General features: G+C 60.6%; 1 protein-coding gene across 1 annotated transcript; it reads left to right on the top strand.

The window, feature by feature from the left end:
* Nucleotides 1–10,336: 10,336 nt before the first annotated feature.
* On the top strand, nucleotides 10,337–10,870 carry HRG_04806 (uncharacterized protein; the record flags this gene model as incomplete). The annotated part of the gene is made up of 1 exon (XM_044863277.1): nucleotides 10,337–10,870. The coding sequence occupies one exon, from the start codon at nucleotides 10,337–10,339 to the stop codon at nucleotides 10,868–10,870; it is 534 nt and encodes a 177-aa protein (XP_044721891.1).
* Nucleotides 10,871–12,637: the final 1,767 nt, after the last annotated feature.

Here is a 12,637-nt window from a genome sequence, read left to right as displayed (position 1 = left end):
GTGAAAGTACCTGTGGCCACGACGTAATGGCTCACGAGGCAAAAATAGGCTGGATCCGACAATCAGCCAACCACGATACGGAATCGCCTGGTTGGTTCGGCCCTTTGACTAGTGGCGGCTACAGCTTGACGGTCGACAACTGCGAGAGAGAGAGAAAGGGATAGAGAGAGGATCGAATCTTTTTGAGTGTTGCGAGAAATGTGCTTGCTCGTGGTGTCGAGTACGTCGTCTCGTGTGTTTGGGCAGGCGAGTTCTAGCTGGTCGTGCCGTCGTTGCTCGGGCCAACGGATTTGTCGAGGCAGCGAGCAAACACGATGTGCCTGAGGCGAGGTTGGATAGAGGTCGGTGCTGTGTCGCGTCGCGAGCGGCGAGGCGGATATGCGAGTGACGAGTGTGTGCGAGAGTCCAAGTCGATGACGGGTCAAGTCAATGTTGCAGGTGAGAGCTGGTCGACGACTGTTGTGGGCAGGACTGTTGTGGGCAGGAGAGAGGGCGGTCTCGAGAGGTGGGCGGGAGGAGGCATTAATATATCAGATGACGGTGGTGAAGGGGTGATTTGGGACGCCAGGCGCAGAGAGAGAGATATAGAGAGAGATAGAGAGAGAGAGAGAGAGGCAAAGTAAAACAAAACAAAGAGCAGGTAGAGCAAGTAGGTGAGTTTCGACCTGCGTCTGGCAAGCGAGCTTCTCTGCCTGGATGAATTTTGAAGCAGCTTGAATCTTGCGCGCTTTAGGCTTCCGGGCGGGAGGGAGAGTCGAGGGGACAGGAGCGGGAAAAAAGAGGGTATCGGAAGCTCTACTTATCAATTGCTACCAAAACAAGGCTTGTTTCTCGCGACTCCCTGCGGTGTACGGTACCGGCCAGGCGAGGTCCATTGACGGGCGGTAATCAAAGAACAGAACCCTCGTCTGCTTCTTCTTCTCCGCTTCTTCTCTTGGCGATGCTCAAAAGAGGGTTTGTGGAGGGGGGGCGTGTGGGGAGCAGATGGCCATTTGTGGCCGCTACTTTGGGTGGGTGGCTGCAGCGCACTGTGCGGCCGATTCGGGACGTATCCTTTTTTCCCTTTAATTGCCCTCATACCAGGCCCTTTCAGGCACGGGAGGCACGGGGGGTGCTGGAAGCACAACTGCGCTAGGCGGTGCTGTCCGCTGAACTTGCACCAGGCGCCTCCCAGCACGTTGGCCATGTCTCTGCATGCGTGTGCACTTGTACATAGGGCATGCCGCAAAAGCAAAGGGCCGGCCGGCTGGGCCTCTCCTTTCCCTTCTTGTCGCAATCTTGGGCGTCTTGGCAAAGCAGGGGAGACGCCTCCGCAAGGCCTTGCTTGTACTGTACAAGTGTTTCGTACTTTGTACTTTGTACAGCAGGAGCGGAAACATGGCCTGCCTCGGGATCATCACCGAAGGCTCTCTGGGCCCTCGTAGGACACAAACTAATTTTTTTTTTGGAAAAATAAGAGAAAATTCATGACAGCAGCTTGAAGTTAGTAATCACCTGTGTGTGAGTGTGTGTGTGCGCGTGCGCGCGCGTGTGTGTGTGGCCCTCGGGTCGAAAAAGCCTCCCCCCAAGATCAGCGTGTCCCCATTTTTTGTCGTCGGCCAGGCTGCCATTTGAGGTTTGACTTGGAGTGAAAGTTAGATCAAGACTTGGCGTGAGAGATGGATCAAGACTTGCAGTCAAAGATAAATCAAGGCTTGGAGTGGGAAAAAATCAATCAATCAAGGCTTGGAGTAAAAAATACATCAAGAGGTGCACGAGGATGCACGAGGCGTCAAAGTAACTGCAGCATGCCAGGCACCTACCTACCTACTGTACCTGTAAACCTGCCTCTCGGCTCGCTCTTTTTTCGGCGTCACGGCCCACGTCCAACAAAGTGCCCATTGCGAGCCATCCGTATTCGTCCAGTCTCGAGAGATGGCCGTGAGTGCTCCGCATCGCCGGGTCTTCCCAGCTTGCTCCCAGTCGCCTGTGGCTAGCGGGTGCGGAGAATCAATGCTGACCCCATGTTTGATAAGGCAAATTACACTGTACATATTCGGACACAGGTTAGGTTATAGCTCATGCGTCATTGAATAGTGCTTTTATCGATGTCGGGGTAAGATGAGCATGGGGAATCCCGTCCGTTGCCTGGACCACTCTCACGATGCTGGAGAGACCCGTCGTCATGTTCAGTCCCGGGCGCTGCATATTTACACCATAAGCCCAGGGCCGTACACCACAAGCACAGGCCGTGCCCAGGGCAAAGGCGGAAAAGTACAGGGCGGTACCACCTGTAGTCGGCCCTCCCGTGCCCTGTAACTGCAACGACACCTGGGCCGGTGGGAGAGAGGGGGAAAGTACGGAGGGGTGCCGAGGCTAGACGATGCCCTGCTTTTCGACGACGGTTTTCCCTTGCTTGCCTGAGACTCGTCGTCTGTGCTTCGTCTCGCAGCACACCTCATGAAGCAAAGGGCCAAGTCTTGGCATGCATCACGACCACCGCCGCAAGAGCACACACAGAGGCCGACGGCGATGCACGGACAAGGCCATGGCCCGCGCGCCACGACCCCGGGCCGTGATGGGCGCTGAGCGATGACGACGACGACGACGACGACGACGACAATGACCGTCCGTCCATCTTCTCCACCACAGCCCGGCGAGCAGCCGCCGAGAGCCGTCACGTCGCCCTCGCCGCTCCGAGACTTGCCACGTTAGCGTGCCGGGACGAGACGCTCGCCTCTCCTCTCGCCCGCGGGCACCTCGCCGTTGGCGATGCGCGCACTGACACACCCAGCTACGGCACCAAGACTCTTTGGATCGGCGGCGACCTTGTCATCTTATCCACCTACCTAATCCAGTAACTTTCCGATCATGCTCGAGATGCAGACTTGAGCTAACCCTGGGCAAGGTCTTGCAAGGCCGGCATTTTTCTTTCTTTTTTTCCCCGGTTGACTTTGGGTTCCACTCTTGCTCTGGGGCAGGTAAGGAAGCCTGGGAAGAGTCGAGACCGCTGTCTTTGGCGTGGAAGACGAGGGTCTTGTCGAATCGACTTCACGAACACGCATGCAAGGCCCAACACGATGACGTTTCCTCTGCTCTCCCGCAATATTGCAAAACACATGCACTGCACCACGCTGGCCCTAATGGGTGAAATGTGCCGCATCTAACACTAACCGACCCCACAGAGACGGCGCTCAGCAGCTGCTGCCTCTGGCTAGTTGTTGGGCGGGCTTACTGCTGGAGCTGGAGCTGGAGCTGGAGGAGGCAAGCCAACAACAACAAGGTTTGGACCGTCAAATGGGGGGACAAGCGAATTGGCGGTCATCACGTCGGCCGCTTTTGCTGCTAGGGGGTGGATTCGGTGGATTCGTCTCAAGCGACGATGCGAGAGGACCCTTGTTCTGGGCCAGGCCGGCAGAGTCGGCACCGCTGCTTCATGCGCCGTTTCGAGCGACGATTGTTCATGACCCATGCACATGCAATGGTGCTCATGTGCTTCGTGTTCAGTCCCAGTTCAGCCCAAGCCGGACGGACGTCTGGACGGACGGACCGGCGGCACAAAAGCATCAGTCAGATGCGAAGGAGAGGACTCCAACGGGCGCGTTTCCACCCACACGGTTACCGACACCACACCACGACGTCGCCTCGGCCTCTCTCGCGGCGCACGTGCACGCGTGGCATCGGTGCTTGATTGCTACGGGATGCCTAGTGCGGTCTGTCGCCAGATGATGGGAGATGAAATCGGGTGGGGACTGGAAGATGGGACACATGGGACCAAGAGGGACCACGAGGGGGCGCCTAGATAAGCTCACAGCGCGTCGTATCGCCAGGGTTGGGGGTTGGGGGTTGGGGGGGGGACAGAGGAGGAGGCGTCTGTCTGCGTGCAGTTCGCGTGCAGGCCGGGAGGCTCCATCATGACAAGAGAGACCCTGGACGGAGCAAGCCACGGCCGCTCTTCTCCGCCGCTCTTCTCCGCCGCATGACGCCCACCCACGATGTCCCTCGACGCACGATGCCCCTCGACGCGCTGGTGAAGAAGAGTGGTCTCGGCCCTGGCCCGTGGCAGCTCTTGAAGTCATGGACTTGCTTGGGCTTGCCGCGTGCCAAAAAAAGAAAAAAATGGACAGGAAAAAAGAGGGCTGCCAAGAAAAGTCTTAGACAGCGTCCCGTCAAGGATCAAATGTACATATTTGCGCTGCAATACGACGTCAATCTGCACCTCAGATGCCGCGTGCAGGCAGAGTCACCGGGCTTACCAAGGACCATATCCCATCACCACTCGCCAAGCATCCCATCGGGTCGTCATCCCCTCCCTGTTGGCTCCTCGACCGGAGCGCCGCCCGCCGCTCCGTCTCCCCCGACCCCTCGACGACGGTGACAGGCCCGGACCCGACCGGAGGTGCGTCGTCCCGTCCGTCTCGCGGTGGGCAGCGCTGGTGGTCGGGCGGTCCATGACACCGCGGCAAAAGACCAAGACGGCGGCGATGCGCCCCTCGCGTCAGACACGCGAGGCACGGCGAGCGGTGACGCGCAGGGGTTTCTTGGTTTTAAGCTTCTATTTATCCTCTGAGATTGACTTTGGCCCTTTTTTGGCGCAGGCTCAGGCTTCGTCCGGCTCCGGACACGGTGTCTTGCTTGGGCTTGGAGACTAGCAAACATCGGCATTTCCACTTCGCCGTGTCTCGCTCGCCAGGCAGCCAGGCGGCCAGGGGAGGGGGGTGGGTGGAAGTGGAAGTGGAAGTGTTTTGGACGACCAAGACTCTCTCTCTCTCTCTTTTGGGCATCTCGCCAAGGTGGCTGATGTACTGATTCGGCCAGTCTGTCCGACCAACAGGGAAAATGGCAGGGTGAAGAAGCGAGAGAGAGACAGCAGCGGCTTGCAAGGACCGGGGCGAGGCGGAATGAGCCTCTCTCGCGCTCTCTGCCGTGCGCCAAGACAGGGCCGGCGGCAGTGCTGGCCTCGCTGTCATCCCACCAACATTGGCTCGTCGTCGTCGTCGTCGTCACGGGCGCGCGCCTTGTGCTGCGTTATCGACGAGGCGCAAGAGACGATCCCATGTTGCAACGGGGCGTCGTCGTCAGTCGTCGGTAGCACAGTGTATGCCCTCGTCGTGAATGCCCTCGTCGTCGTCGTCGGCCGAGATGCTTGGCCCTCCTCACATTCGTTCGTACTGTGTCTCCCGTCTCTGTCTGTCCCCCAAGCGTGCATGGCATCACCTATGTCATCACCCATGTCATCACCCATGTCATCACCTATGTATGTAGTTAGATGCACGCCCCAGACAAGAATGCCAGGCCCCGTCCGTCTCAGATGAAGAAGAGCCCGGGCGGTCGAAAAGAAAATTCCAGCCCGGCCGACAGAACGCGCTTTGATTTGGGGGGGCAGGGCGTCCATCCCATCCGCTTGTTGGACGCCCGCCCTCGTGTTTGTCTCTTGCCTGCCCGCGCGCCCTCTGTGCCCGCCGTTGCACCGGGTTCTGCCCATCTATCTTGAAAGAACAGAGGTGAGTCGTTTGTCCCGGCATGCCTCGTGTCCGCATTAGCCAGACAGTGTCGGGAATGGGGGGGAGGAAAGAAGAGAAGCCCAGGCTCGTGCAGATGGATAGGCGAGAGAGGGAGAAGCACCAACACCGCCAGCCGGCCTTTGTCCAACAAAGACACGCAAATGCACCTTCCTCTTCCTCCTCCTGCTGCTGCTGCTCCTCCTCCTGCTGCTGCTGCTCCTCCTCCTCCTCCTGCTGCTGCTGCTGCTCCTCCTCCTCCTCCTGCTGCTGCTGCTCCTGCATCTCGCTGACCTCGCAAGTACGAATACACACACATTCATGCAGCAAGAGAACGAGACTGCGAAAAAGGCGAGCCTGTCTCACGTCTAACCATGCCCAAGCCGCCCCCCCTTCCTCCCTCCCCTTCCGGCGTAGGATCAAGAGACGAGACAAAACGTCGTTGATTGCGCGTCCCCCCCCTCCCCCCTGCTCACTGTAATTATAAGCTTGTTTGACCTGCCGGGAGCCTCCCAACCTATCGTCCATCACCCGTCAAGTACCGTGTCCGTCTGTATGCAGCCTACGACGTCGCCCGTTCGGGTCACTCCGAGACGCCATTCCCGGCCCCTCCGCCCCCCCCCCCTGCTCGCTTCTCTTGGCGGCCGCAGCCGTGCGATACCGTCGGTGAGGCTTGGTGGAAGCTGGGATGCTTTGCTGTTTGCTTTTTCCCTTCGCTTGTTTCCTTTTGAGTGGTCTTGGCATTCATCCATCTGCCCGTCCACCGGCCCTTCACCGTCCGCCGTCCGCCGTCCGCCGATGCTGACCTGAACCCTGGCTGACCCTCGCACGCTCTCTCACAGTGTAGCACGTACAGAGTACGGATATCGCTCACCCACATGGGATGGATGGATGGATGGGTGGGCGGGCGGGCGATAGTGATGAATCACCGTCGGGCGTGAGACGGGAGAGAGAGAGACATGGCCGCGCGTGTGAATGGCGACGCCATTCTCCCTCTAGTTACACCTCTACAGAAAGGGCTGGCCCGTGGAAACGGCTCCAGCGGTGCAGATCGCCGACCAGCCAAGCCAACAGACACGAAGCCCCTTGCTCTTCCCCTTTATTTGGCGCGCCTTGGCGATGCTGACTGCATCTCTCTCGCTCCCTTTCCCGGGCCGCAAGCTCGCTGTCCGGCTAACTGCTGTGCCGACAGATGCCTACAATGTACAGTACAGCATGGACCAAGTATCCGTAGTCGCGAGAGAGACGCATCCGCGACCAGGCCATGTAAGGTACCGGGCCTCGCGAGAAACAACCACCCCCCCTCCCTCTCCGAAGAACAAAAGAGACGTCGCACCAGTCGTCCCCTGCACCCCTCCGCTCGCCCATCCTGCTCTACCTCCTGCATCTGCCATTGCTCGTCCAACGCCGTCCATGACGCCGCCCCTCCGGCCATCGCCGTCGCCGGAGTCCGTCGTCGTCCACCCTGCCAAGCCCCGCCTCCGTCGTCGCCCGTAGGGCCCAGCTCCGCCGGTGCGGGCCGCGCCGCCCTCGGCCGACCCGCGGCGCACGAGCGGTGCCCGGGAGGGTGCAGCTGGAGAGAGCCGGCCTGGTTGAGACGCGTGCCAGCATTCGCAGCCGACATGCCAAGGGCCAGCGTAGCCAGGTCGCCGTCATGAGACAGCCAAGCCAGCCGGGATGGGGGAGGGGCAGAGCACACTTGCCCGGGCACAGACACGCAGAGTGTACAGGAGGGGGGGCTTTTCGAACGCGCCGTCGATGCATGCAACTTTGGTCGCCACCCCATCCATCCATCCTCGTCTTGCACCATGGCAACATGGGATCAAAGAGACTCTGAGAGCAGGATTCGGCTCGAGCCACAAGAGAGCCCGCCCTAGCCACGTGCCTCTTGATGCTGCGAGCCATCTCGCATCGACTGCACGCCAGTTCATGCCGTCGCCCATTTTGTCCGGCTGCTGACGCTATCCAGTCGCCGCTTCCAAGTCAGCACGGGACGCTTGGTCGTCGCGGCTGCTGCAGAGTAACGCCGAGAGATGTCCTGCTGCTGCCGCCGCCGCCGAGTGGGACAGCCAGTGTGCCTTTGGCCCAGGCTGGCTGGCCTGTTTCGTCCCCCTTCCCTTGTGGCCTGATGGGCGAGGATGAGCGAGGGGAGCGAGACCTCGGGTCGCCACGGGCTTTTGGCCTCTGCGGCTTGATGTCGACTGCTGACGGCAGCTTCACGAGCCTTGTGACGCCGATGCCCGGTCTCGCCAGAAGGACCATGCCTCATGTCCCCGGCCCCATCGAGCGACGGAGGGTTGCATCGCTCCTCGTCTCGCCGCGCGTGGGGGGGGTAGGGGGGAATATGCAGCATGTATAACGCTCGCCGCCTATGTATGCACGCACGAGTTGCGTCGCTTCATCCTTTCGCCCGCTTGTCGACGAGGGCCGCCGCTTCTGCTGCCACTGAGACGAGGGATGGTGGCGTGAGGGCGACTGCTCTCTCCTCCGGCGTCTTCACCAACGTGCCTTGGCATGTGTGCCGTCGCTGCCCGGCCGCAGTCGCTCTTGACATCTCTCTTTTGTCTCTCGCTACACGCGCACGGTGAGCGTCCCGGGCCGCGACTGTGCGACTATCTACTCGGGAGATTCAACCATGGCTCCAGGGGGGAGTTGGGGGGAGAAGAAGGAGTTGCAAGAATCCTGCCGTACCACGTCCTGCCTTGCCGAGCCGCAAAACCACGGCTTGCGTTTCCACAGGAAGAGATGCGTCGCAGCGGGAGCGGTAGCTTGTCAGATGCAAGGCGAGAAAGACCGGGAAGGCCCTCCATGGCCATCGGCAGATCTCGCTCCATCGGCCTGCTCGCTCCCCTCCCTGCTCTCTTCGCTGTCAAGCTTTTCAACCCATCTTTTGGAGATTCAAAGGAGGGGGGGTAAAGATAGAGACCAACAAGAGCCTTGGCCTAGCCTAGTGCCATGCCAGCGTTACAACGCGTAGCTTGCTAAGATGCTCCCGCCGCGCTCGGCCGCGACGTTGTCAAGGGCGGCCGAGAGAGCGATGCTACGTCGCTATTCCTTCGGTGTGTGTCGGTCGGTTGGCCAAGTACCCAGGGAGAGAGGTGTGTGCCACCGTGTCTGCCGCTTGGCGTCTGGCCGTCTGCGCCAAGGCTTATACCGAGCCCTACCATCTGCCCAGAGTTGTAGCGAGAACGGACATGGGGAAAACTGCCTGCGTGGGAGACGGCTAGATCCGGGGGAGGGCCAATACGTCGAGGGCCAATCATTGGTAGGCGGGCGGACTGTAGTCGTCGAACTCACTCGCAAGTCAGACGCTTGTGCGCGTGTGTGCCGCTGCTCTCTTTCCATTCGTTTGATAGAGACGCAACCACTCCAGACGGCACATCAGGTGCTTGTGGCGAGGTGGTCGTCTGGAGCCGGCATCTCTGCTGGTGGTCTCGCTCCCGCAACGCACTGCGGTCACTGCGGGCGAGCTCGTTTTGGCGTCGGCATTCAGACGCCATGTCGAGCTCAGCTAGTGGAAGGCGAGTTGCCAAGGCCGGATCATCCAGTAGTCTCGCGTGGCGGCGGGCGGGCTTGGGGGGACGGCGACGCCCCACTGCCGTGCCGCCGTCGTGTTCGCCTTTGACGCGCGCACGTTTGATGCGTCAAGGACGGACGGCTTAAACCCCTGGGGCGAAACGGATCATCGTGGGGGACGACGTGGAAAGCAGCGTTGGGTGCGGGATAACCGCGCTGCCGGAACCAGAGGCTTCCTCGCGGGACGGCAACGCAGGCTCGAGATACAGTGTGCATGTATGCAGCTTCGACGCAACCTTGGGGTTCTTGCACCAGCCTCGCAACAACGACGAGGATATCAGAGCCTTCAGAGGCGCCGCAAGGCGGGCTGAACCATGTCCGAGCCGGGCAGAAGATGAAACAAGACGAAAACCTTGCCGGTTACGCATTGTCCCTTGTCGTGACTCGGGGGGGCCAAGCTTGCACATGCCGCGCACAACTCGCGACTGGAGCGCAGATAGCCAGGCCGATTGGTCTGCATGCGCCTCAACGCTTTCGGCGACGGCAAAGCGATGCGTGGTTGGATGGCATTTCGAACATGTCGAGCCGGCGACGAAGGGGAGGGGGGGGGAGAGCGGGGTTTGGTGGAGATGCAAACGAGCACGTAGAGTAACTAACTAACTACAAGCAAAGATACACGGACCTGATGTTTGGCCGTCCATGCCGGCCGGGCTCAACGCGGGGCGGTCAGAGATGGATGCTGTGTAGTGCTGTAGAGTGTAGGGTGTAGAGTGTAGAGTGTAGAGACCGCAGCAATGCGTATAATTATGGCAGCCTATACGTACGGCGAGCGGGCTGTATCAGTGCCCTGATGGATGGTCGGTCCGTTGCCTTCCTCGTCGTCCATCCGTTTCTCCCCTTGGATGATCCGTTAAATAAATACCTGCTTCTCTCGGTTTCCCCCCTCTCGTTTTAGCCTTTTCCCAATCCTCACATTAGCCCATATCCGGCTTCTTTCTTCCCCCTCCTTTGGCCTGCCGTCGATACCTAGTGCTGAACAAATCCCTACTCTGGGAAAAGGCGCCCCCCCTTGTCTTGTCCTCACGTCTCAGGTAAAAGAACCGTCAACCTTGTTGCCTCCGGCCCCAACACTGTCTCCTCGCCCCCCCGGCCCGACTCTGCCTTGCCTTGGCTCTCTCTCTCTCGCCATTCCGCTCACGCCATTTCCCCCTTTCCCCTCTGTCGCCATCCATCCAAGCCCGCGGTGAGAAGGCTGACGATCGTGCTCTTGCAACTCTCCGCGCAGCGTCTCGTCCCGTCGGCACCCCCGTTGCGCACCCGGGGAGGGGGGAAGAACGGACATGAAGCAGATTTACCTCGTGTACATCGTCGTCCTGCGAGGACAGAAGCGCGACACGAGCGACGAGCGCCACGCCGGCCTGCTCTTCGCTCCGCTGGAAAACGGCCTCTACTACTACTTCCACCTGGCCGACGGCACCGACGGCTATGTCTTTGAGGTGAAGAAGGGCTTCGACCCGCGCGACAGCAGAGGCGCCCTGCCCAGCGTCCGCGTCGGCAAGACGCCGCCCCTGACGCCCGAGCAGCTCCTCGACGCCATGAAGTCGGCCCCCGTCAAGACCAAGGAGGACGAGTTCAGCGACCGCCACTGGGTCCACGAGGCCCTCACCGTCATGGTCGATGCCGGCTACATCACCCAGCAGGCCTACGACTGGGGCTTCAACAAGATGCTCCAGACCCTGCTCGACGGCTCCGCCGACGAGATCCCCGACCTGGATTGGTGGAAGGGCAGAAGAGACGTCATGATCTATCATGATGCCATGGACGATGCCACCGCCCTGCGGCCCGAGCATAGGCCTCTGCGACGACAGGGCTGACGACCATCTGCGACGCGTCGCCCCTCTCGCCTTGTTCTCCGTCTTTTTTTCCCTCCCCTTGGGCTTGCTTGTCTCTCTCTTTCGCTTGTCACAGTCTTTTCGCGGCGCTGGAGTTTTGGCGTCGACTGTGTCTCGAGTCCCAGGCGGCCGGCCTCATGGGTTTGCGGGATATACCTCTCTGTGAACAACGAACGGCATGACCATCGCAAATTGATGATGGGTGATGGGACCGGATTGGATGGGTGGCGGCATCGAGGCGGGCGGGCAGCCAATCAAGGTGCCCCTACGACTGGCTTTCTCTTCTACGAGCTTTTGCAGACTACATGTGCAACTCACGTACTCGCCGTTTAATCGCATTTCTTTTCTGTTGTCATTCTTGCTGGCTCGGTCCCCTTCCCGTCCGTCTCCCTAGCTCAACACCAACATGTTGTCCGTCCCTTGGGCGCTGCAAGTCGCACCGGTCAGAAGTCGTATCGCACGAGCTGTCTCGTACACGGCCGCTCAACTGCCGCAACCTGGCGTGCATGGGAGCAATCAGTATCGCTCCCTGCGTTGCACAGGCCCAGTCGCGCCGCGAGGCCCTTGAACCTCCCGTCCCGCACTCAAGGAACGACAGACAGCTGCCTCGCATATCCCTGCCACTGCCGGGTCTGGACCCTGGGAATCAGGGACGGGGTGGATGGGCGGCTGCTCTTCTCCGCAGCCCGCGGCCCGGAGCTCGACCAATGCGCGGCCGTCGCGAGCCTGGGGCGGGCCAAAAGAACGTTGCCAAGCATGCCCGTTTCTGCAGCCTGCAACCTATCTCTCTTTATCTTGTCTCTCGGACCCCACACGCACCAATCTCGTCCTCGCCGGCCCGCTCCATCGAGAGGGTTGAGCAGCACTCTTGAGACGGCAGACTCGGTTTCGGGGCCGGGCCAAGACCGACTTTGAATTGCCAGACTGGCCTCTCCTCCCGCCTTGGGACACAGCGAGACAGCGACAGCCAAAAAGACGACCTTGAGTGGTCCAGACCGATCCGCGGGCGGCCCTGTTTGGCCCTTTCTGCGTGGCCGCACCATCCGCCCTCGTGTAGGCAAGCAGCGTTGAACCCCTGCGGCCGCTTTGTGTCACGAAAGGAAAACAGGCTCCTACACACACATTCTGCACACACACGCGCGCGCGCGCACACACACCACACACACAAACACACACACACTACTCCGGCCCATACATACATCCAGCCGGGCGCCGCGAGGATCAAGGTCGCCACCGCGGCAAGCCAGTCGCCGTCGTCGACACGTGCAACGGCCAGGCAGGTGATGGCTCGCGCAACGGCCGTGGTGAAGCCGACGCCATGCGCAGAGCTCCATGGTTGCCGCTGCGCGTGCACGTGCCGTGGCGGCAAGGCGAGCAAGAAGGGAGAAGGGCCCAGACTCCGGGGACGTGGGCGGACGTGGGCCATGGGAGGATGAGATGGCTAGGATCGAGGGATCAACCGAAGCACATGCCAGGAATTCGGGCGCGCACACGCTCATGCCCAAATACATGCATTTGATAGCGCCCATCCATCTACTCAATACGTGTGTGTGTGCGAAGCGTTGACCTCGGTCCCCAACACGCACCGGGGCACATGGCGTGTCCTGGCTCTGGTGGCGCTCAGCGAGCGGGCTGCCAGTGGGTGCCATGATCCCGGCCGGGCGACGTGTGCCCTCTGACGGATCGGATTCGACGGTACATAAGATGTGCATGCCGTCCTGTACAGTGCCGCCGTGCCGCCCTCGGCCG

The sequence above is a fragment of the Hirsutella rhossiliensis genome (genome assembly GCF_020360975.1).
Source record: "Hirsutella rhossiliensis strain HR02 chromosome Unknown scaffold00004, whole genome shotgun sequence".
Lineage (NCBI taxonomy): Eukaryota > Fungi > Ascomycota > Sordariomycetes > Hypocreales > Ophiocordycipitaceae > Hirsutella > Hirsutella rhossiliensis.
The sequence above is the reverse complement of the archived record's forward strand: the minus strand, read 5'-3'. Positions and strand labels throughout refer to the sequence as shown.